Source organism: Coregonus clupeaformis, chromosome 2, assembly GCF_020615455.1.
Source record: "Coregonus clupeaformis isolate EN_2021a chromosome 2, ASM2061545v1, whole genome shotgun sequence".
NCBI classification, from domain to species: domain Eukaryota; kingdom Metazoa; phylum Chordata; class Actinopteri; order Salmoniformes; family Salmonidae; genus Coregonus; species Coregonus clupeaformis.
The window spans coordinates 18,475,812-18,501,362 of NC_059193.1; the positions used below are offsets into that span (position 1 = coordinate 18,475,812).

Below are 25,551 nucleotides of genomic sequence, written 5' to 3' on the forward strand. Positions count from 1 at the left end.
TCCAACACAGGGCAATGCACAACCTGATTGCCTCAGCATTCTCACCTGACAGACAATAATGTTTATTGTTAGCGTGACCTGGCTGAATGTTACACTCATACATTGAATCCCTGGTGGGATGAAATGATCAAATCAATATCAGCTTTAGGGCCCTATGTCTTTGAGAATGGAACGTCTTTGGCTTTTGTACTGGGACACAGGGATCATCTGGAGAGAGAATTTACAGGAGAGGGAATCAATGCCAGGCTTTGTCCTGGAGGACAATAGCACCGTGGTATCTCTCCAATCCATACCCAGTACAAAGAGCCTTGGCCCTAAAGGCCAAATGAGCTGAATAAAAGGCCTTTGTGGTTTATGGATGAGATAAGGTATTGATGAATTTGGGTTAGGGTTCTGGTCTTCTGGATGTGCAGCCCGCAGCCCCTATGCACAGCCTGAAAGATGAAAAGACAAAGCAGGTCTAACTTTATTGGGTACAGTTTATGCCTTTTATACTCTGAAAGTGGTCGAGCAATGGCTAGAGGAAAAATGATGTATCCCATCATTATGGTGTAGCACATAAATGGAGAGCCAAGTCAAATTGCAATATAGATTTTCTGACTATTACCATGACTCCATAGACTAAGAAGCAATTGAAGTGACATATTTGAAGTGCTACAGTACATAGATTACATTTTCAAGAACAGTAATTATAGTTTATAGGGATTCTCACTGAAGTCAAGGCAATTACAACGCGTGCAATACAGGATCAGCTAGATTCACAAGGTTCCATTAAGGTTATCCATTAACTACTAATGCAGACATAACAATGTAATGACTCCAAATAGGGCCCCAAATGAAGAATGTCTGTTCGAGAAAGATTAATGGTTCTCACAAAATGTCTGAAGCTATCTTGCTCACCTCTTAGCTCCTTCATTATTTTAACATTAGCGCCTGGTGTGTGGGTTTAGCACTAGCTTACTACACAAGCTACCTAGGTGAAAGGTGTTGGGAAATGAATGATTCATTAACAGTTGGCTCAAGGCGAGTGTGTCAAAATATCAAAGTCAAGTACAACTATGAGCAGTTTTCAATCAAGCCAGTATTGGACGTCCCATTAATAAAACGTTGTGTAATTCATAATATTTTCTTGTTTTTCCACTCACTCCATCATACTGTTGAGGTAATGGCTTTCCTTAAACATCCAAGTCATGGTCAATATATTTGTTGAGTTCTCAAAATGATAAATTATGCAATTATAGTCACAGCAAGACTAGATGAATCCTTCAAAAGCAGCCATGTCACGGTTTACTAAGCCAGAACCCAGAAGCAGACCAGGACAAGGTACGTTGAGACAAAGATGAGTGTTTATTTAATAGATTCCCGAGTGAGGTTGAATAATCCAGGGAACAGAGCGGGTGGCGTGGATGGGTTGTTGAGGGTGCAGTGGTTGGTCCGGTAATGGCTCGGCAGCCGCCGACCATCAGGCAGAGGTTGGGAGAAGGTTCCGGGTGAGAGACTGTAGATAGAAACAAACGGAGGTAAGTACACGGCAAGCCAACAAGGTGCAAAACAACAAAACTAACACTAGTAGCTCAGAGGCTGATACGCTGACAAACATACTGTTCATGGCTAACGATCCGGCAGGAACTGGATGTTAGGCCAGAGCCTAAGAAGGGTGATGATCAGGACCAGGTGTGCAGATTGCTGATGGGATGCAGGTGCGGAAATCAAGAGCGCTCCCCGGAGCGTTCCCGAACCCTCGGGAAACTGGAGCTCACGAACAGAAACACTAGTCACCAGACAGGACCCGACTCAGACTGCCGGGATCGTTACAGTACCCCCCCTCCGACGAACGCCACCGGGCGGACTCCCCGGAGCGCCAGGATGGAGGCGGTAGAAGTCACTGATGAGGTCCGCATCTAGGACCTGTCGCCGCGGAATCCAACTCCTCTCTTCAGGGCCATACCCCTCCCAGTCCACGAGATACTGGAAACCCCGGCCCCGCCGTCTGGAATCCATGATGCGACGCACCGTGTAGGCAGGACCACCTCCGATCATCCGAGGAGGAGGAGGAGGAGGCGGAGGAGGCAACAGAGGACTGAGGAAGACAGGCTTGAGGCAGGAGACATGAAAGGTGGGATGGACTCTGAGCGTCCTCGGTAGTTTGAGTCGAACTGCCACTGGATTGATCACCTTCTCCACCACAAACGGACCAATGAACTTCGGTAACAACTTCCTAGACTCAGTCCGTAACGGAAGATCCCGTGTGGCCAACCAAACCCTATCTCCGATGGTATAGGTGGGAGCGGGGATCCGGCGACGATTCGCCTGGAGCTGATACCGGTCCGAACCTCTAAGGAGTACCTTTCTGGCCCGATGCCAGGTCCGGTGGCAACGGCGAATATGGGCCTGAACAGAAGGCACTGAGAGCTCCTTCTCCTGAGAAGGGAACAGGGGAGGTTGGTAGCCATACAGGCACTGGAAGGGAGACATCCCAGTGGCAGATGTAGGGAGAGTATTGTGGGCATACTCAACCCAAGGCAACTGAGAGACCCAGGAGGTGGGGTTGGAAGAGACCAGACAGCGTAGCGTGGATTCCATCTTCTGGTTGGCTCTCTCCGCCTGACCATTGGATTGGGGGTGAAAACCAGATGTGAGACTGACTGTAGCTCCAATGGCCAAACAGAAGGACTTCCAGACAGCAGAGGTAAACTGAGGGCCACGGTCGGAAACGATATCACTGGGCAAACCGTGGACCCTGAAAACCTCCCTAACCAGGATCTCGGACGTCTCCGAGGCAGAGGGAAGCTTGGCAATTGGCACAAAGTGGGCGAACTTGCTGAATCTGTCCACGATAGTCAGAACGACCGTGTTCCCCTCAGAAGCGGGCAACCCAGTGACGAAGTCCAGGGCCAGATGCGACCATGGTCGCGGGGAATAGGAAGGGGGGTGAAGTAGTCCAGAGCTGGGCCGATTGGTACTCTTATTCTGCGCACACACTGGACAGGCAGCAACAAAACCCCGAGTATCCTCGGCCATGGCAGGCCACCAAAAACGTCTGCGAAGAAACGCCATTGTCCGAGCCACGCCAGGGTGACAAGCCATCTTGCTGGCGTGGGACCATTTGAGGACAGCAGGGACGAACCGACTCAGGCACAAACAACCGACCGGGTGGACCGTTACCGGGACCGGGCTGAGTCCGAAGGGCCGCCAGCACCTCCTCCTCAATCTTCCACATAACTGCTCCCACGACGCAGTTCCGGGGGAGAATAGTCTCGGTCTTGGACCCACTCTCCTCCGTCTTGGAGAACATCCGGGACAAGGCGTCCCGCCTTGCCGTTCTTAGATCCAGGTCGGAACGTCAGGAAACTTGAATCGTCCGAAAAACAACGCCCACCTGGCCTGACGGGAGTTGAGACGTTTAGCCGATTGCACGTAAGCAAGATTCTTGTGGTCAGTCCAGACAGTAAATGGTTGCTCCGCCCCCTCCAACCAGTGGCGCCACTCCTCCAAGGCAAGTTTCACCGCGAGAAGCTCCCGGTTACCCACATCGTAATTCCTCTCCGCAGGCGAAAGGCGACGAGAGTAGTAGGCGCAGGGATGGAGTTTACTGTCCGTGGAGCATCGCTGCGACAGGATGGCGCCAACTCCCACATCAGACGCGTCCACTTCAACGACGAACTGACGGGCCGTGTCGGTTGAGAGAGAATCGGTGCGTTGGTGAATCGCCTCTTCAAATCCAGAAACGCTTCGATCCGCCTCCGGATTCCACTTGAAGGTCCTGATACTGGAAGTCAAGGCAGTTAACGGAGCGGCCACACGGCTGTAATCCCGGATGAATCTGCGGTAGAAATTCGCAAACCCCAAAAATCTCTGGAGCTGCAATCTCGTACCGGGCTGGGCCCATTCCAGAACCGCTCTAACCTTCTCCTGGTCCATCCTAATCTCTCCCCTGGAGATGATGTACCCGAGAAAGGATGTCGTGTGGGCGTGAAACTCGCACTTCTCGGCCTTCACGAACAGGCGATTCTCCAACAATCGCTGCAGAACCTGCCGGACATGCTGGACGTGGTCGGAAGGTTCCTTCGAGAAGATCAGAATGTCATCCAGGTAAACAAACACAAAGAGACCGATCATATCTCTCAGGACGTCGTTCACCATACTCTGGAATACCGCTGGAGCATTGGTCAGTCCAAACGGCATCACCTGATACTCGGTGACCCATCGGTGTATTGAAACCCGTCAACCACTCGTCCCCCTCTCTGATCCGGACCATGTGATACGCATTGCGTAGGTCTAGCTTGGTGAATACCGTAGCACCCTGTAAGGAGTCGAAGGCAGAACTCATCAAGGGCAGGGGGATACTTGTTCTTGACCGTGATGGCATTCAACCCCCGATAATCAATACACGGTCGAAGAGAGCCATCCTTCTTACCCACAAAGAAGAATCCTGCCCCCAGGGGTGATGACGAGGGACGAACGAGACCAGCCGCTAGGGACTCCTTGATGTAGGTCTCCAACGCCTCACGTTCAGGTCGGAGATACTGTATAACCTTCCCTTGGGGTAGACAGCTCCCGGGAACAGGTTGATGGCACAATCATATGGTCGGGTGGGGAGGGAGTGACAGAGCCTTCTGCTTACTGAAAACTTCCCCCAAATCGTGATATGTCTCGGGGAACCAGGGACAAATCTGGGGGTTTAGCCTCAATCACCTGACTGGGAACCGAGTGGGGGCAGGCAGTCTTGAGACAGTTAGCATGACAATCAAGGCTCCAACTCGTTACCTTGCCCGTCACCCAATCGAACGTGGGATTGTGTTCCTTCAGCCAGGGGTATCCAAGGACCAGAGGAACATGGGAAGACGGCAGAATGAAGAATGAAATCATCTCAGAATGATTCCCCGACAACCGCATCTTAACCGGTTCAGTCCTCATCGTGATACGTGCCAGACTACTGCCGTTCAGAGTGGTCGCTTCAATGGCTTCCGGCAATTGCTCCTTGAAAGCCCCAGCTGTTCCACCAACTTCGGCATCAAGAAAGCTTCCATCGGCACCTGAATCGATAAAAGCGTTAATCGCTAAGCTTTGATTCCTGTTCACAAGGGTAGCCGGGAAACGGGGTCTGACAGAGGTACTGAGAGGTTGAAACTGGCTCGCTAAAAGTCCTCCCAACTTTAGCGAGCCGGGCAGTTTGACGACCGCCGGGGAACAAGTGGAGATGTAATGTCCCGAGCGACCACAGTAGAGGCAGCAGTTGGTCTTACGTCTATGTTGACGCTCCTCCTTGGTTAACCCGTGCCGCCCCACTTGCATGGGTTCAGAATCGGGAGAGAGGTCCTCTCCACTAATCCTTTGTGGTGGAGAATGATCGACGTGTTCTGGTCCACCACCCGACCCGACTGGGAACTGAGAAGCTGATCGATCGGACGGACCCCATTGCTTCTCCCTCCTTCGCTCTCGGACTCGATTATCCACCCGAATAGACAAGGCTACCAAGCTGTCCAGGTCACTAGGCTCCGGATAGGAGATCAACTCATCCTTGAGCTGCTCCGACAGACCCTGGTAAAGACCGCTTGCAGAGACTCCTCGTTCCACCCACTCTCCACAGCCAACGTCTTGAACTCGATCACGAAGTCGGCCACGCTACGAGTTCCTTGGTGAAGAGAAAACAGGCGCTAGCTGCGTCCCTCCCTCGGACGGAATGGTCGAAGAGCTTCTTCATCTCGGCCGTGAACCCCTGGTATGAAGCCATGCAGGAATCCTGTCGTTCCCAAACGGCTGAAGCCCACTCCAGCGCTCGCCCACGCAGCAACTCAATCACAAAGGCTATCCTAGCCTTGTCTGTGGCATAGGAGTAGGGCTGTAGATCGAACACTAATCCACACTGCATAAGGAAGGAACGGCATCTTCCCAGCTCCCCCTCATATTTATCCGGCGTCGGAACCTTGGGCTCACGGAGGGACACAACTTCAGAAGCGGCAGGCGAGATGGGTGAAACCGGTAGTGGATCCTCCACCGGACACTTGCGTTGGTTCTGGACCTCCGTCAGACCGGTAGAAAGGTTCCGAACTGACAACGCGATCTCCTGTAGTACCGTGCTATGATGGCCCAACATCTTCTCCTGCTGGGTAATGGCATGGCGAACAGAGTCCAGGTCCGCTGGGTTCATTACTGGCCGGATCGTTCTGTCACGGTTTACTAAGCCAGAACCCAGAAGCAGACCAGGACAAGGTACGTTGAGACAAAGATGAGTGTTTATTTAATAGATTCCCGAGTGAGGTTGAATAATCCAGGAACAGAGCGGGTGGCGTGGATGGGTTGTTGAGGGTGCAGTGGTTGGTCCGGTAATGGCTCGGCAGCCGCCGACCATCAGGCAGAGGTTGGGAGAAGGTTCCGGGTGAGAGACTGTAGATAGAAACAAACGGAGGTAAGTACACGGCAAGCCAACAAGGTGCAAAACAACAAAACTAACACTAGTAGCTCAGAGGCTGATACGCTGACAAACATACTGTTCATGGCTAACGATCCGGCAGGAACTGGATGTTAGGCCAGAGCCTAAGAAGGGTGATGATCAGGACCAGGTGTGCAGATTGCTGATGGGATGCAGGTGCGGAAATCAAGAGCGCTCCCCGGAGCGTTCCCGAACCCTCGGGAAACTGGAGCTCACGAACAGAAACACTAGTCACCAGACAGGACCCGACTCAGACTGCCGGGATCGTTACACCATGAACTTCAAAATGAAAAATACAAAACAATACAGGAAAAAACGTTGATAAAAATGCTAAAACAACAGGAGAATGTACATGATTAAGTAGAGTCATTAGAATGAAAGAGTATACCACAAGATAAATCATGAATAGAACAATACATATTTTATAAGAAGAAAACTATGGCAAGCTAGTAATGTGCTCTACATTCCGTAGTTGTGTGGTTTATCTTGGTCAAGCTGGCCCAGGTTCTCTGTTGTGCTTCATGCTCAGAGACATTCATGAATGGAAGTGATAGGCAGGTTTCCTGGTGAGAACAGGACTAATTTGGAATGCAGCGGTGATGGCATGCTAATCTTAAAGCTGCTAATTACTTAAGGCTTCAATTGGGTTGCAAACAGAGAGGATGTGATGCGAGGAAGGTATATTCAGTGATGAGGGGACAAAAATAACACCTGGAGTGTTATGTGTTGAAGGAAGTGGAAAATGATTAAACTATAGCCTACTTAAGTCGAAAATAATTGTAGCATATCACAAAAATGCAGCAGATTCCAGGTTACCCAATAACCCAATAACCTTTGCGTCCTTAATCATGGATTGAACCAGTAAATTTATAGCATAGGGTAAAAGAAACAACATTAATGTACTGTCCTGTAGGCTAATAGATGAACTCATCCATGATCTGTCTGGGTACACAGCACCAGCCGGTTGGAGGAGGAGTCTTGTCTCTACAGCCTGGGGTCAGATAGCCCTTCTGGTGTTCATCTTGCCGTTTTATCACCTAAGCAGCTTTGACACCAGATAAAACCCACAACATTCCAGTTCACACTCCCCTACTTTAGACCAGGCACAAAAAACTCCAAGGGTCAACACGAACTGCCACGAACTGCCATTACCTCCAAAAGGATAAAAGGTTAATTTTCCGAGCGAGCAACTCCTGTCAGATGCATTAAAGTAATGATTCATATAATGGACCGGGGCAATGTCGGGCTATGAACACTCAGGGCGGCGGGTGCCACGTCTCTCCCGTATCATGACTCACTGAGTCACAGACGCCGCTGCCACCGCCGCCTTCGAGGAGGCCCGATGAGGCCATCAAACTCATCAGAATTCCTGAGTGATCGCTGGCATGAAGCGGGAGGGAGTTGACCGGGGTGGAGAGCTTTGATGATGAGCACACTGCGTGTGAGTGACTGCACACCTGATGCTCACTCCAGCCCTGAGGCCAGTCCTCGAGGAGGACTAAGCGATCCCTTCTAATGGTCTACAAGGGGACAAGGAGATATTTGTCATCTTCTCTAGTATTTTGCCGTATGCTCCCACTTTCTCATGTCAAGGATTTGCTATTTGCTTTCTGAGAGCAAATTTAGGGAACACTTTATTTTAAGGGTCCATAATAAACCATTTAAAAGGCATTTATAAGGCATTTAAAAACCATTTGCTCACCATTTATTAATCATTACTCCCACATTTGTAAATGTTAGTAAGCTAGTTATTCACTCATGTATATATAGTTCCTTTAACATCCTGTGTTGTGTGCTTGTTCTTTTACCAGTTAAAATAATGGAATGTCTACCAATGGCATGCCCATCTTTTTGTGAGAAATTACACTTGTCACTCAAAACATTTATAAAGTTAAAATAGCACTCACTTTAGATTAGGGACTGCAAAAAGACTTTACTAATGATTAGTAAATGGTTTATTAATGTGGGAGTAATGATTAATAATGGTGAACACAATTTATAAATCCCTTATAGATGGTTTACGGACCGTTGTTACCCAAATTTAGTGTAAAATACAGAGGACTTTGGTTTTATTAGCCTTACCAGAACAAGGTGAGGTATAGTACGGTACAAAACAGGGACAGAAACCTAAGTTGAAATTCTGTGTTCCTTCCTGGCAATAAATAATGGATGCAACCATGATAGAAAATGAGCAACCCGCATCTCTGTAGAAAGTATTCCACTACTGTCAATCCTCTCACATTTAGTTTTCTTTTTAGTGCATATCATGTCGGGGAGAGTTACCATGCAATCTGGTGCAACCTAGGACTTCAAATGAATGCCTTGAGTGCCCATCTGAAATGGCACCCATCCATTTGGCATGGATTATCTCTCTCTGTAATATGCTGTATAACCACTAGCATTCTTCATCATGGTCCATGTTCTGACTAATTTCCCACACTCTAATCTAACTACAAGCTTCAATAATAGAACCATCTCTTTGTACTGTGGCTATTTATACATGCAGCATTCAAACTGACCCAGCCTTGATTGTCTCCTATGCTCCTATAAGAAACCATTAATAGCCAAAGGGCTTTGGGAGCTGGAAAATCATGGAGATTGATACGCTGATTGATGATTCTTATGCTGCACCTGGTGTTGGTCGGAAGGTGAAGGTCAGTGGCTGAGGATGAGTCAGCGTGTTGAAGTCAGAGCATCCAGCTCCGCTCTGCTTCCTCTCTCCGGTCTCCTCCTCAGCCAATCCCCTTTACCAGCTCGTGCTTGATATTTAGAGCAAGAAGTCCTCCCAGTTACGGAAAACTGTTACAGAAGCCGACGGTGACCTCAATTCTCAGCTCACTTGCTCGCTTCCAGCGAGACACAGTCTGTCTGGTCACTGCTGTGTGTGCATAGGAAATGCCTGATGGCACTCAAACATCAGCTCTTGCTTTAAAGTATGGCAGAGAACAGGTTATACTGACACTGACCTGAGATAAATGCATGATGGTTGGTATTCATAATTCTCTGTATTTTTTCAGGCCCCTTTGAAAAAACCCACTAGCATCCTCCGGAGTTTTGACGGTCTGGTGAATAACACTGTTATCAGGCATTTTTATCAGGCATTTTGACTTGCATATTTCAGAAATATTTCACATGACATTAATGTAAAGAGGTTGAAATCAGCAGCAATAATTCAATGGGCCATCAACCCTTGTGAGAGAGGAGAGGTTTTATAATACAGTGTTTCATCATTACAATACGGTTTGTTGGCTTTGCAGGAGAAAATTAGGAGAACAGGAAGGACGGTAATAATTTAAGGGCTAAGCCAAATTAATACATTCAGTTATATTACTAACTGTCATTGTGCTTTCAGAATACATGAACTTGTAACAAATGTTACCACTTGAAATATTCCATACATCGCAAATGGCTTTATGGTTTTGATCTCCATACCAATAAGATGCTGCTAGATGAATGTCCTCGAAAAGGCATTTCCTTTTTCAAGTCATTATTTGTAATTTGCATCAGCAAGCATTAGTGGTTAAGACAAAGCACGCAGCAAGACACCGGAGGTGAATTTAGGGTTAGTTTTATCAGTATACCCAAGTGGACATTAAACATAGCTGATATGTTCTATATGACTGACTGTAAATGTAAAAGACGTCACCCTGCTTGCTTAGCGACCACCACTTCCTCTCAATTTGACACATACCTGGCGCGAACTCTGGACTTCTGCCTTGCTAGCACACATGACCGCCCTCCAGAAGCGTCTTACCAGTCTGCACCACGCGAAAAGCTAACTATTCGCTGGTGCAAATGGGACACGTCAGGCTGAGGAGTTAGTTTCACACATCCCCATGTGCTACATAAACTCAAGAGCCTAAGAAAAGAGCACATCAAATGAAGAAAACCAATATAATCAAACTGTGTGGATTCAAGTGGCACATGCTCGGAATGCATAGATGCAACAACCTTCCGAGTTCAGTGCTCACAAATAGGCGACATGCTGTGAAAGGGATTGGCATGAATTGGATTTTCATATATCACACGCTTAGCCAAAGCCATACAAATTCAGCCCATGGATGACGGTGAGGGTAAAGTGATCTCATGTTTGAATAATGGTGTTAGTTATCTTAGAAATCAGAGTGTTTCTCAGGAGTCGCGTAGAGGATGAGGAGACGTGATTATGCACAGAAGGGAGCTATGGATTCACTGGACTAATTCACGGAGCGAGTCTTCCACAGTCATGGAAGCACAGGGATAAGAGGCGAGGGTTGAATCATACCATCTGACATTAGCATGAAGCCAGGCAGTGAGACGGGAGCTGAAGGCAAAGCCACCAGGAAGGGACTGGAGCCTTAAGGCTTAGGATTCAATGTGCATGAATTATAGTGAAAATACTGTAAATCCCAGTCGTAGAGAGCCATCCTAATGCAGCAGAGAACTTAGGGTAAGGCCCAAGGTGATGGCAGCTTTGGAGGCCAGAACTCATTAAAAAATAATAATACGCCATTTAGCAGACGCTTTTATCCAAAGCGACTTACAGTCATGTGTGCATACATTTTTACGTATGGGTGGTCCCGGGGATCGAACCCACTACCCTGGCATTACAAGCGCCATGCTCTACCAATTGAGCTACAGAGGACCACATGTAGGCCTACATTGGTCTCGCATCTCCACCTTTACACACAGGAGCTTCTCATTAAGTGAAATTCAACCTAACGTGAAATAGAGACCCAAATAGATATCAATTACCTCACTCACAATTTCCTTATGTTTTACAATCTGACCCCTGCAGCCCTTTCCTGCAGTGAAATGACCAAATCGCCCTCTAGTGGCCTGATGGCTGGAATGTTATTAATATTTTTCATAATTTCATGTTTATATCAAACGGGTTTGCTATATTTCAGTCTTCTGTGATACAAACTCAAGCTCAAAATGGAATACTTTTCAACTCTATATCTGACATGGTACAGTTGTCTTCTTCTTTTTAAGCCCATAACCATGTGTGTGAGGTGTATTCTTTTGTTTCAAAGTAGATTTGTTTAAGACTACCAAGAAACACTGTGACCCTGATTTAGCCCACTGCAGTAAAAGGTTAACACTAACCTAGTTCCTAACAAACAGTTTCTAGATGCAAGCTAGTGATCACAACTGAGAGGATAATTTATGCTAATCTAGGCTTTAGATTATAGGACTAATTTTACATCTTACCTGACACCATTTTGGATTTATGGTTGGATTATGAATTGCAGTGCTATGTACCTACTGTATATCTTGCTCACGTTTCAGCTTCACATGTGACTTCCTTTCAAACAGAGAAGAATGGTATTAACGTAGAGCTGGAACCATCCACCTAAGTAGTTTTGCGATGGCTTTGAAAATACTGAGAGAGGAAAGCTACTTCAGAGGCATTTGCAATTGTCCTCAGTGTGAATGGGGTAGCCTGCATCAGTTGTTGAAGCAATTAAATGGTTGTACAAATAGATTTAATGCAGAGCTGGACTGGGAGCAACGCCACTGTCTCCACTCACATAGAAAAAAACATTACAAAAAAAAGCCTATCTCCAAGGGAGGGCAGCCAAATATAAAGAATAACAGCTCAAATAGGTAGATAGAAAGCTATTTTGAGTATAAAACATTGACATTTTAATAATTTAGCAGACGCTCTTATCCAGAGCGACTTACAGTTATTGAGTGCATACATTTTCATACTGGCCCCCCGTGGGAAACGAACCCACAAACCTGGCATTGCAAGCGCCATGCTCTACCAACTGAGCTACAGGGGACATAAAACCTTTATCCTAGTTAATCAAAGTAATGTGACAATTGAGAGAATGACACTAATGTACATGTGGAGTTGTTAATCACATAACATGTAGAGTTGTGAAATGTGTTTCACAGGTGCTTATTTCACAGGTACTTGTTGGGAGGTGTCTACATGTATTTCTGAGGTGTGAGGTAACAGCATATGTGCTGGTGAGGTGCAAGTTCTGCCAAGGAGTGTTATGAGGTTATAGTCCTAGACACAGCGGTGAATCTATATCTCTATTCTATCACCCTACTTTATCTTGTCATTTAGTTTGTATGGATTTGATTACCCGCAATTTTTATTTGAAAGACTATTTCTCTTTGCCTTACATTCCAATCTAATCAAATCATGTTTCAGGTGCAATTATATGGAACCTTAGAAAGTATGAGTTGTGTAAAATATTACTGGAGTGGCATCAACCTAATTGCTTTTAACAATCACACCTGGCAAAACAAGGTAATAGGACCATACAACAACACTTGGTCAAGCAATTTATAATAGGTCCTGAATAATTGGTAAGTTAGCTGCATGATCCTGGGAATCAGCTAACGCATAAATTGTTGGATGTGGGTGTCCGTAACTAGCTACATCCAGATGAACCCATCTGAATAGATGTTTTAATTGACAGTTCGACTCCGAATTTGGGGCAGATGGAGTTGCACACAATATGCTAATGTAGAGCTTGATCTAATGAAAGTTACACTTAATTGACTTCCTCCAATGTAGGGGGATCAGTCCTCAAAACAATGTCGGCAACTTATTCAGAACCTTTCTATTCATTCTTCTACATAAGTTCAGGTTGAGCTAGTTTAAAAAAAGATAGAGGCACGCAGAGGATGCTGAGAGTGGTGGAGAACAGGTGGAGAGCAGCTCAGTATCAAAGCCTAGGGATTTAAGGACGCAAAAAGCAGCGGCGCAACAATTCAACCTCGGGGGATGCCATTTTTGCTGGGGTGCAAGGGCTAGGATTAATGCCATTTGCTAGATTCAGCTCAGGTATGGCAAACGGCAGTTAAGCGCTGTGTTTGCTTTCTCTGGGTCAGGAGGAGCACATAGAGTAGTCTTGAGTAGTCAACTACATATAGAGCTGGGCCCTTTAACAACCCTGGTGCAATGGACTAAAGAGCTAGATTTCTCTTTAGACTGAATACACAGGAGAAAACGATGTTAATACACACCAATAATAGATAGTAATACATTTAGTTACTGAACACTCTACTCTGCACTATACTGCTGTTCTCCATAGAGGGATACTTTATGCCCCATTTGAGTTTAGAAATCTTGTGGCTAAAGGGTATAGTAGTGCCCTTCAGCTGCATAGTTCCAGTCTGTCACACTGTGTCTCATTCAGCTTGGCCAAACCATCTCATCTTCCTGCATCTCCTAAGAACTGAAGGGTCTTGTTAAGCAGAAAGCTTGTAAAAGTCACAGCCTTTAACGTTTACCCAGCATTTACTCAGCATGGCAGAGGTTTTTATCTCATATCCTGTGAAGTGGGTCCTCTTCACTCCTCGGTATCCTCAGTATCAGTGGGTTGGTGTTCTCCGCTTCGCTGCCGTCCGTGACTCTTTACCCAGTGAGCGTGATCACTTATGAAGGCCTGCAATGGCCTTCTATGATCTCTGGCAGGCAACCAAGTGAACCACCCCAGGTTGCCCATGGCTGTTACAGCACGCTCCACTAAAGACAGTGCTTATCTGAGGAAGCAGAGAAAATCCATCAGCCCTAAACTCTATTTAAAGGCAGATAGTGATACGCCTACTCGTCCTATGATTGTGGCAAAAAGGGAATACAGCTGTTCAAATGACTTTGTGCAGACATCATCATTGTGAAGCTTATGATTCTGTCTCTGTGCTCCCTTCGACAATACTACATACAGTGAGGGAAAAAAGTATTTGATCCCCTGCTGATGTTGTACGTTTGCCCACTGACAAAGACATGTTCAGTCTATAATTTTAATGGTAGGTTTATTTGAACAGTGAGAGACAGAATAACAACAACAAAATCCAGAAAAACGTATGTCAAAAATGTTATGAATTTATTTGCATTGTAATGAGGGAAATAAGTATTTGACCCCTCTGCAAAACATGACTTAGTACTTTGTGGCAAAACCCTTTTTGGCAATCACAGAGGTCAGATGTTTCTTGTAGTTGGCCACCAGGTTTGCACACACCTCAGGAGGGATTTTGTCCCACTCCCCTTTGCAGATCTTCTCCAACTCATTAAGGTTTTGAGCCTGACGTTTGGCAACTCGAACCTTCAGCTCCCTCCACATATTTTCTATGGGATTAAGGTCTGGAGACTGGCTAGGCCACTGCAGGACCTTAATGTGCTTCTTCTTGAGCCACTCCTTTGTTGCCTTGGCCGTGTGTTTTGTGTCATTGTCATACTGGAATACCCATCCACAACCCATTTTCAATGCCCTGGCTGAGGGAAGGAGGTTCTCACCCAAGATTTGACGGTGCATGGCCCCGTCCATCGTCCCTTTGATGTGGTGAAGTTGTCCTGTCCCCTTAGCAGAAAAACACCCCCAAAGCATAATGTTTCCACCTCCATGTTTGACGGTGGGGATGGTGTTCTTGGGGTCATAGGCAGCATTCCTCCTCCTCCAAACACGGCGAGTTGAGTTGATGCCAAAGAGCTCGATTTTGGTCTCATCTGACCACAACACTTTCACCCAGTTCTCCTCTGAATCATTCAGATGTTCATTGGCAAACTTCAGACGGCCCTGGATATGTGCTTGAGCAGGGGGACCTTGCGGGCGCTGCAGGATTTCAGTCCTTCACGGCGTAGTGTGTTACCAATTATTTTCTTGGTGACTATGGTCCCAGCTGCCTTGAGATCATTGACAAGATCCTCCTGTGTAGTTCTGGGCTGATTCCTCACCGTTCTCATGATCATTGCAACTCCACGAGGTGAGATCTTGCATGGAGCCCCAGGCCGATGGAGATTGACAGTCTTTTGTGTTTCTTCCATTTGCGAATAATCGCTCCAACTGTTGTCACCTTCTCACCAAGCTGCTTGGTGATGGTCTTGTAGCCCATTCCAGCCTTGTGTAGGTCTACAATCTTGTCCCTGACATCCTTGGAGAGCTCTTTGGTCTTGGCCATGGTGGATTGATTGATTGCTTCTGTGGACAGGTGTCTTTTATACAGGTAACAAGCTGAGATTAGGAGCACTCCCTTTAAGAGTGTGCTCCTAATCTCAGCTCGTTACCTGTATAAAAGACACCTGGGAGCCAGAAATCTTTCTGATTGAGAGGGGGTCAAATACTTATTTCCCTCATTAAAATGCAAATCAATTTATAACATTTTTGACATGCGTTTTTCTGGATTTTTGTTGTTGTTATTCTGTCTCTCACTGTTCAAATAAACCTACCATTAAAATTATAGACTGATCATTTCTTTGTCAGTGGGCAAACATACAAAATCAGCAGGGGATCAAATACTTTTTTCCCTCACTGTATAGTCCCCTACAGTGGGTGAATTCCTCCTTAATACAAATGTGGATCTTGGTTGTGGTTACCAACATCATCTGTAGATAAATAGGGCGTTGGGTTGTTGTAAATAATAATAAAAAAATAAAAATAAAGAAGCTATTTCTTGGCAACAAACTGGTGTGTGCTTTAGGTTGGTGTCTGCTATGTGTCTAGCACTGCAAAGGCAGTTGCTCTTACAATATCCTACCACTTGACCCTGCTTAAGAGGTAGTTTGATGGAACCGCACCCAAAGTATTGCTGCACCCAAAATATGATGTCCTGTTGAAGAGAACCACATTCTGCAAGTAGCAAGACTCTCTGTATGATTCCTATTGTTCTGATACATTGCTAAATCGCCTATTACCACCTGTGAAAATGTTGAATGTGCGTATCACTAGAGCTGTTGCGGTGACCATATTTCCGCTACACCGGCGGTCACGAGTCATGAAGGCAGTCAAATTCCACGTGGCCGCTTAGTCACAGTAATTAGGCTTCTCCAAGCTCAGATGCTGCTGATGGTCATTAGTAGCCTACCAAACTTGCTAACTGCCTGGTACTCAGCACTCTATTGTTCGTCTAATTACTCTGACATCAATGAAAATGTATTCGAAAATCTAATCAAACAATTAGTGAGAACCCATGAGCTCATGTTGCACAACATTTCAATAGGCTATGCAATTGCGCGAGAAAACAGAGTGATGGCCTCTACTAAAAAGAGGAGGATCAGCTTTCTATGGGCTAGGCCTTCTATATTTATTTCTCAACTTTCCTAATATTAAGCACATTGCTTATATTTACAACAGGAGTATACTCTACCTGGCTGGCATGAAAATAAACCACAGGGAAAAGTGTAATTCATTCGCTATTTAAGTGCATAGATGACATGTATTTTTTCCCGCTGCCCCTGTTTCGATACAGTGGTCCATTCTAAATCAAAACGAATTTCACACATATATTATTTAGTATATGTAAAGACAAGATTAAATCAATAATAGGGTGATGGGTGACAATATTAGCCTATCACTTGTGAATTACATATTATAACTTGTGAATGATGCCCAGCATAAGAAACAATGCCTTTTTTTGCGAGTTTTTTTAATCATAGTCGCACACCTCAGGTAGCCTAGCCCAAAGGCCTATATGTTTTAATAAGGTTTGTATCACAACTAAAGTGGCCAAATAACTTCTTAAAATTAAGCACATTAATCCGCTTTACAAGGGGTGTAGAGCCTAACTGGCATGCATAAGCAGCGCGTGAGTTTCAAGTTTGGGGAAGGTAATTTTCACCATAAAAATGCACCTTTATAATAAAAGCATTACATGCATAATTGCATTTGCAGTCACTTTTGAGAATGGTGTTTTCCACTAATGGAACATTCACGCTTATAGCCTACTATCATGTGCACATTGCTGCGCTTATAATGTGAAGAAATAGCCTAATAGTTTATCAACATTAGAAGCTAAACGTTCTGATCTGTTGCGTCAGCCACATTGCGTAAAAAATGTTTTTTTGATGCTAGTGGTTGTATTAATTTGGGATCTATCGCATCCCACAACTGTCCCAGACTATGTTTGGAATATTTACTTCTCGCACAGAATAGAATAGGTCGACCTTTGTTCTATGGGGGATAGTAGGTTAACATAGGCTAGTGCTTTTGCTGTTCGTTAGGCCTGCTCATCTTGTTGGCTGACGAAAAGTAAATGTGGACAGTTCTTCCAATATCTTCAATATGCACCTCAGAATTGGATAAGGACGCGCGCAGTTGTGTCCCCGATGTGTCTGTCTTCACTTGTAGTGAAGTTGGTTCAGTTGGTAGAGCATGGCCAGGGTTGTGCATGCCAGGGTTGTGGGTTCGTTTCCCACGGGGGGGCCAGTATGAAAAATGTATGCACTCACTAACTGTAAGTCGCTCTGGATAAGAGCGTCTGCTAAATGACTAAAATGTAAATGTAGCCTGTGAGAAAGACCTGATCACGTGATGGAGCACTCAGGGAGAAGGGCACAACTGCCGCTAACGGCATGGATTTTTTTAGGGTGCATTACGTTCACACAAGGGGGATATCACCATGAAATTCTAGGCATTATCAAATTGTGAATGAGTGACTGATGTAGTGTGTACAGCCTGCGCAAAAAAACAAAGCAGAGCTCATGCCTTTCAAGCAACTTTTTTCAAATATCATTAGAGTCACATCATGCAGCCTTACAATGTATAAAAAATCAAAACATATAGCCCAATGTTTGTAGAAGAACTAAAGTTACGTTAATAAACTAAGCATATAGGAATACCTATTTCTTTGTTAACCGCTCAACACAGAATAGCCGCATGTGCGCACTCCCTCAAATCGTTTGGAGAAAATATCCTTTCTATTTTATTCAGCTTTGTTCAATTGTATTCTTCATACTATAAAATAATGCCACGGAATTCTAAGCAAATCTTGTCTGCTAAATGAACTAGTGTAGCCCACAGCCATTTGGCATAGCCAGATCAGGGCCTAACATAAGGACAACTCAGAGTATGCTATTCTGTTCTTCTGAAATAGACTACATTTTCTACATATCATGCTTCTTTAGACATGTCTAAACATTTTATTGTGAAGGTGTAGGCTATATTACATGGATTTATTAGACTTTTTTAAATGTAGATGTTCCAAAGGTCAGCATCAGTGGCTAGTAGGCTATGTGTGGAAGCCAGGAGATGCTAAATGTGTTTATGTTCATTAACGGTCAATTACCGTGAGACTGACAGTTATTTGCTTGACTATCACCAGCTGACGAAATTTCATGATCGCCACAGCCCTATGTATCACCCATTTTTAGTCTTGACTCCACACCCCATCCCACCATGCTGTTGTCCTATCACAATTAAAATAGGCTCAATCTTTCAGAGCCAATTCAAGGGGGTGTCTGTCCTGGGAGGTTAATGGTGAAGGGAAGGGTGGGCAGCGGCCCTGGGACAAGTGTGATAGATGACAGATGGAGGAGAAGAAACTCTGTTCCCCGCTAACGCCACGAGTCTGGGCTCTGCAGGGGCTACAGGGGCCCCCTCACAGTCCTTCAACAGGGCACAGTGACCTTCTTACACACACACACACACACACACACACACACACACACACACACACACACACACACACACACACACACACACACACACACACACACACACACACACAGAGAGAGAGAGAGAGAATCACACACATACTGTCAAGAGTGGTACATTTTGTTCTCTGCCAGTAACACCCACACGGAGCCACCTCTAAACACCCACACACACAAAAGACACCTACTGTGTACACACGCGCACACAGACGCACATGCACACACACACACTGTGCCATTTGCTCCCCTCTTCTTGTTGCTGTGTGAAACGTTGGCATGCATATTTATTTTGAGGCAGACAGGCAGCTCAGTCAGTAGAAAATACTGTTTGTGCGAGTTGGAAACATCTCCCTATGCTACTGGCAACCATGGAGTGTGTTCACTCAAATGACTGTGGTTCCACACACGCTAGAGGGAAATTACTGACAGTTGCTCCTACCTTGTTGAGACATTCAATAAATTGTTTAGACTTTTGCTTATTCTGACCATGAGTGAAAATATTAGAGTAAAATAATTAGTCCCCTTGATGCTCTAATTTATGTTGTCCTTTGTAGAATCATCTTTGTTGAAGCACTGCAATGAGTCTGCTCTTCAATAGAGCTTATCACAGCCTTGCCTGTCATCAGTTCTCCCAAAGTAACCATTCTGTACAGCTGTGAATTAATTAAATTATATGGGTTTTGTAGAAAGGTAAATCGTTTTGTCTATTTCACAGAATTCAGCTTTGTATTCAGACCAGATGGTCGTGTGTTCAGCTTCCTCCTCTGGAGAGCTGGGTGCAGCCTGGCTTGTTAGAACTTTGCACAGATTGGATCAAGACAGAGGGACTAATGCTGAAGGAGTAAGCCTTTTGGATGGGGAAAGGCTCGTAAAGGATGGGCTGTGGTGGAACCATCTCCACCGCATCTCCATCCGCCATCAGGTTGGCCCAGTCCTCATTCAAATAAATGTCCAGTGAGTCGGGCCTGAGCAGTGTGGTGTGTCAGGGCTTCTGAGTATCCATGGGCAGCTGGGAGAGAGAGGGATAGAGAGGACTGGCGTGCATCCAGCTGTTGGGGGAGAGGAGGTGAAGCTTCCGGACTGAATACACAATGTCTCATGCATCGACATGCTCCGTGTCAGACCTCATTGTGAAGGGAATGCATATTGGAGCAGCCCTCAGCAGTCTGACTCTACAGGGCTTAATCTCCCTCTAAGTGTAGGATTGGGTTTTTACAACTTTTAAAGTTATGTAGACATTCTCTTATCTATTATTCATGGAGGTATTTAGCTGAAGTATGATGTTGTCTTGATTTTAGGAAAATACACAAGCATCCTTCTCAGAGCCATTGAAAAGGGAGCAAAGTGGTTTTATTTAATTTCACTGTGTAAGGGATGCAATTGTCCTAATGGGATATTTTCTCATAATGCTCAGTTTTGCAGGCTAAGCACACCGCTTGACAACTTTTTTTAAAGTTGGGAAAACGTACTCACATCCCAGATGTGATCTATATGACTTTGCCTGCCACTACTAAGAAATACTTCAGCCAAATCTCTGCATAGAATAAACCATTAGATGTTAATTAACTCCCCTCTTCTCCATTTATAATTACCATCTGCCTGTGTCCCATAATTTCTGAACAAGTTATTGTCATCATGTTCTCTTTTCCTCCCCAATATGTCGACATATGTAAATGTCCATTTGCTTGGTCAATGCAGAGTTTGTATAAGCAATTCATCTCTGAGGGAAGGCCTATTCAATTGGTTTTTGGCAACTCTGTCCAGCCTCTTTTCACTGAATAAAAGTGAGCCAATGAATCACCCAAGGGCTATTTCCCGGTAATGAAATTCAGTTGTCATTGAATAAGACATGCATCTGCTCTATTGTCTTTTTTCTATCATATCTAACAAACCCAGCCAGGGGTTGAGAGCAATGGGAGGATGTGTTTTATTACTGTATCTTCTTATAATCAGCCATCTCCAAATCCTACCATAGAACTCCAAGCCATAAAAAATCCCTTTGTTCTCAAGTCTTGACCCACTGTCCAGTTGGAACATTTGTGCGTGACTCAGCCTCTGACAGAGATAGCCATGGCCAAAGCAACCAACACAAAGCCCATCAAAAGGTTCACGTTCAGGCTGGTCACCTCTTGTTTCCTCTGTTGTTCAATACTGTACTGTGGGTTCCCTCATAACAGACTCATGACTGACATTTCTTCCCCCCTTTCATTCACCTCTAAAGGAGCCACCAAAGACATGGGGAAAATGCTGGGTGGGGAAGAGGCTGAGAAGGATCCTGATGCGGAGAAAAAGGAGGAGGAAAGACAAGAGGCACTTCGGCAACAAGAGGAGGAGAGGAAGGCAAAATATGCAAAAATGGAATCTGAGAGAGAAAACGTCCGACAGGGCATCAGGGATAAGGTAAAAATGTCATGTTGAATGATGAATCTTATGCAAATATCTTCAACCCCGTTGCACGGTTCATGCTCACATGTGATTGCCTCCCGATGCAAAACTCATGCATGCATTATCATAATATGTAAAGCCGCTGTGTGTGTGTTAATGTGTGTGTCGGACTGTCTTTCTGTCTTTCTGTCTGTCTGTACATAAACAAACAATGCACTATGCTTGTCATATTCCTATTTCATCATTACTTCTCGCTGTCATCCAATGTTGCGAATATGGTAGCTTGGTTCAGTAGCGGTGTCTTTTGAACCTGGTAGGAGAAGCTTGACTTGATAACCTCAGAGAAATTACTTTAGTGTTGGAGAATCCTGAGGGCCCTTGTTTTGGTCTGGTGGAAAGAGACAGAAATGACACTACAGCTTCAGCAAGCGTTGGAAACCGAAGACTGTCGAGACTGATTGAACTTGACCGTCTTCACTGAAACAGCTTTTTGTTTGACCATGAATAAGAGAGGGCAGGAATAAGAGTCCAACATAATGGAGCTAAATCAGTGAGATGGCATTGGGCCTTTAAACCAGAATGTTTACAGACTTGGTTTTCTGAGGAAATTACCTTAACTTCAACATAATAGGTGTGATCAGTCTTTAAACCAAACTTAAAGGTTTCCTCGCTGTATGGAATCTGTAAATATTACTGTTAGTAAGCGTGGAGTAATGTGTGGAATCATCACCCACTGTGAGATAAACAACTTCCTATTTGATGCCAATCAATTGCTATGCAAAGAGATTATGTTGTGCAAAGAGAGGGGCCAAAAGCGGGCCTCATTTACACCAGGATTAAGACTGCATCTCCATGTTCCGCTCCACAACAAGAGTGAAATGCACCAACATCTCTGTTGATCTTCTCCAACATGCACAACTACTATTGGCATCAGCAAAAAGCTACGGCTCCTCCAGTAACTTCTGGCAAGCTTACGCTGCCTCTTTTGTGTATTGTGTAAAGCAGTGAGGAATTGTCTCTGAAAATCAAGTGAGTGAGCTTATTTCATTGTTCAAGCCTCAAAGATGAGAGAATGCTTTTTCTAGGAGGCCTAACGAAAGAATCATGAAAACTGAGCTAATTCATATTGGAACATAAAATATGATCAGTCTGATGCATTTTAATGCATGTCTTACACACTTTTGATTCACGTTATCATGACAAAATGAGGAAAAACATGATCATTAGCATTAGCATTTCTATACGCCTTAGACAGTACTGAGAGCACTCCCCGCCTTCCCCCTTTCTTTGAGTCCGTGTTCACAAACCATATCCTCTCTGTGGCTGAAAACGAAGAGATCAATCCTCCTTTAAGATATTTACTGGCCGAGAATCACATGAATGTATGCTTGGGAGAGTCGCAAAGGAGAGTCACAGGAGAGTTCAACTCATTTTCCGCATCCGTGGCCTAGGATGGTCCATCGGTTAGGCAGTCTGTCGGCCCTCGCTGTGGCCCTACTTCCCTCCTCAGCGTCCGGCAGTAACTCACCAGGAGCTCTCCCAGCCAGAAGTCTACTATAGAGGCCAAATCCTCGCTCGCTTAGTGGGAGGCTAACCTGTCTGATCTCAGAGAAAGCACTCCTGTTTTGATCATACTGTGCAGTATAATGGGCTCTCTTGTTGTATATCACGGTGATTGATTGGTTAATTGTAAGGGTTGGTGTGACCCAGGTGCGGTGCAGGATATACAGTAGGCAGTAGGCAGAGATGGCGAAACAAGGATCTTTACTGATGGTCCCGAAGCCAGGATACAAAATAACGGACTTTACACGAAAAAGAAAGGCGGAGCAAATAAGACTCAAAAAAGCAGGCTGCCAGCCAAAATACGAAATACTAACTGTGACTGAAATAATAACTAAACAGGGAGAACACTTCTCACGTACCTGTCCATACGTCCCACGATCAGACACTGATGAGTACTGCTTGGAATAGTGAAACTAGCTGAGAAAACTGAGCAAGGGAACACAGGGAAGTGAGGGCATAAATACACAGGTGAACAGGTAGACACAAGTGACACCAATAGGATCATGATTAGTCCAGACTGTGAGTGAGGAGGTGCATAAGGTTGTCGGAGGATGACACCTAGTGGATCGCTCTGGAACTGCGACCCCCTCCTGTAACACTTGGTTGAGTGATTGATTATTATTTACTGTCCTGCAAGAGGAACTTATTTCCACTTTCCATAATGTGTTTTACACTGCTTGATCAAAGACAAGAGAATGTCGAGATATTTTCTAACGATAATGGGTACATACACAACCAGTAAGATTTGTTGTCTTTTATTCTTTATTATTCTATTCTTTGAAAGGAGCGGGGCATAAGGTCTTTGTATTACTATGCAAATTGATGAAGGAGGCAAGGTTAGGTGCCAGACGCCTCAATGCCAAGTAGCTCTACATTATGTGTAATCCAGGGAAGGCTATTGCGAGGAGAAAAGGCAGAATGGACCTTCCCTGTAATTCTCTATCATAAAATCTACCATCTTTGTATTGTTATGAGTATTATGTTGTCACAGTGAGGTGCACAAAACTTTATTGAGACTGAAGAGGGCCCCAAATTTGATAGAAATGACTAAAGTGCATGTGTGATGAAGTTTATATTTGTTGACTAAAATTGCCACCGTTGTTTGTTTGCTGTTCCAGTACGGCATCAAGAAGAAGGAGGAGAAGGAAGCCGAAGCCCAGGCTGCTTTGGATCAGGCAGCAGAGGGGAGTCTTACCCGCCCCAAGAAGGCCGTCCCAGCCGGCTGTGGTGATGAGGAGGAGGAAGAGGAAAGTATCATGGACACGGTCATGAAATTCCTCCCTGGCCCATTTATGGATATGTTCAATAAAAAGTAACTGTGTTGGCGGTATTAGATTGTTAACCTTCCAACATACATAACCAAGACCACCACCCCAACCAACTTCACCCATACATCCCCATTCTAAGAGCCCTGGATTTGATCAATGTGCCATAATATGTTTCCTTAACTTAAATGATCTGATCTATCCATGTGTTACATTGTCTTGTTTGGAAGGAAGACCACTGATTGGTGATACCATGACCTGATGTATGAACCTATGTACATCTGCATAGATCCAATACCTTAATTTAAAGACAAATTTGATGCCAGGTTTTCAAGGTGTCCAGGCCTTAGAATGTGATCTGATAAACCATAATCCACCCTTTTTGTTTGTAAATAATAGCCTCTGGATTAAAATAAATATATGTGAGTACCAGAAAATATATAAAGAGTATAAGCCATAATTTAAACATTTAAGATATTCTCCAAATCATATCAATATTTGATTGAATTTTACTGTTTTGTTCTTGATAATATTGATATATACATGTAGTGTATATATAAATAAATAAATATATATATATATATATATATATATATATATATATATATATATATATATATATATATATATATATATATATATGAATGTTTTGGGACAGAGAACAGTATATGGATGAATTCTCAATGAAGAAACTCCCCTCTGCTGATGATTATTTGTCTTTGTTCATACAGGAGTAAGAAAGGCCTAGTTCAATATATATATATATATATATATGTGTGTTTTTATTGTTTCTTCATTGAGAATTCATCCATATACTGTTCTCTGTCCCAAAACATTCATAGGTTTTAATGTTGAAAATTATACTGGTAATTGTAACAATGTTGTAAACCATAAAGAAAATGGATCATTCATTCAACAACAAATGTTTTTCAAGCATGCAGTTGATATATTTTGTGAAGTACAAATTCCATTACATTTAGTTTGATTAAGTGAAATACATTAATATTTAAGGCAATAACTCTGGTTTTCAATGTTGTTTCAATGACACTACTATGTACAGTAGGCTATACATAAACATTCTTACTGTTCTTCCTTGAGATGATAGATGTCCTCGATAAAAATGCTCAACAAACAACAATGATACAATTCCTGACATACCTGTTCTTAATATAAACCCATAGTTGTATGTCTTGTTGCTAACTTTATCTGCTTGGCTCATAAACAGTAGGACTTGTGAAAATCAAATCCAGCAAATACAATTGGACGTAGAGATTCATACGTTTACTACTCTAATTTCCATTTCTGTACATATAGATTTATTAGATGTACTTGTAGTTTTCTCAACAACAACTATGTTGTGAACACACTTTATGTGAACAGACAGTGACAATGGTGCAATATATTGTTCAAAATGAAGTTGTCCTGTGTCCGTTGGTTAACTAAAGGGAGTGCAATTCCGAATCAGCAAAAACAGACAATCTTCAATGTTATGTGTTGAGCTCAATACATGTTGTGTGTTAGTGTATAGATACAAT

The 25,551-nt window shown here is 44.2% G+C and overlaps 1 protein-coding gene across 1 annotated transcript in view; it reads left to right on the plus strand.

Moving 5' to 3' along the window:
- The window catches only part of LOC121534098 (complexin-1), a 45,473-nt gene extending 20,870 nt beyond the window's left edge, over positions 1-24,603 (plus strand). The window contains exons 3-4 of the mRNA XM_041840566.2: positions 21,025-21,203; positions 23,870-24,603. Of these exons, the coding sequence (XP_041696500.1) occupies positions 21,025-21,203; positions 23,870-24,067 (377 nt within the window). The 3' untranslated portion in view covers positions 24,068-24,603. The remainder of the gene's footprint in view (positions 1-21,024; positions 21,204-23,869) is intronic.
- The last annotated feature ends 948 nt before the right edge of the window (positions 24,604-25,551 follow it).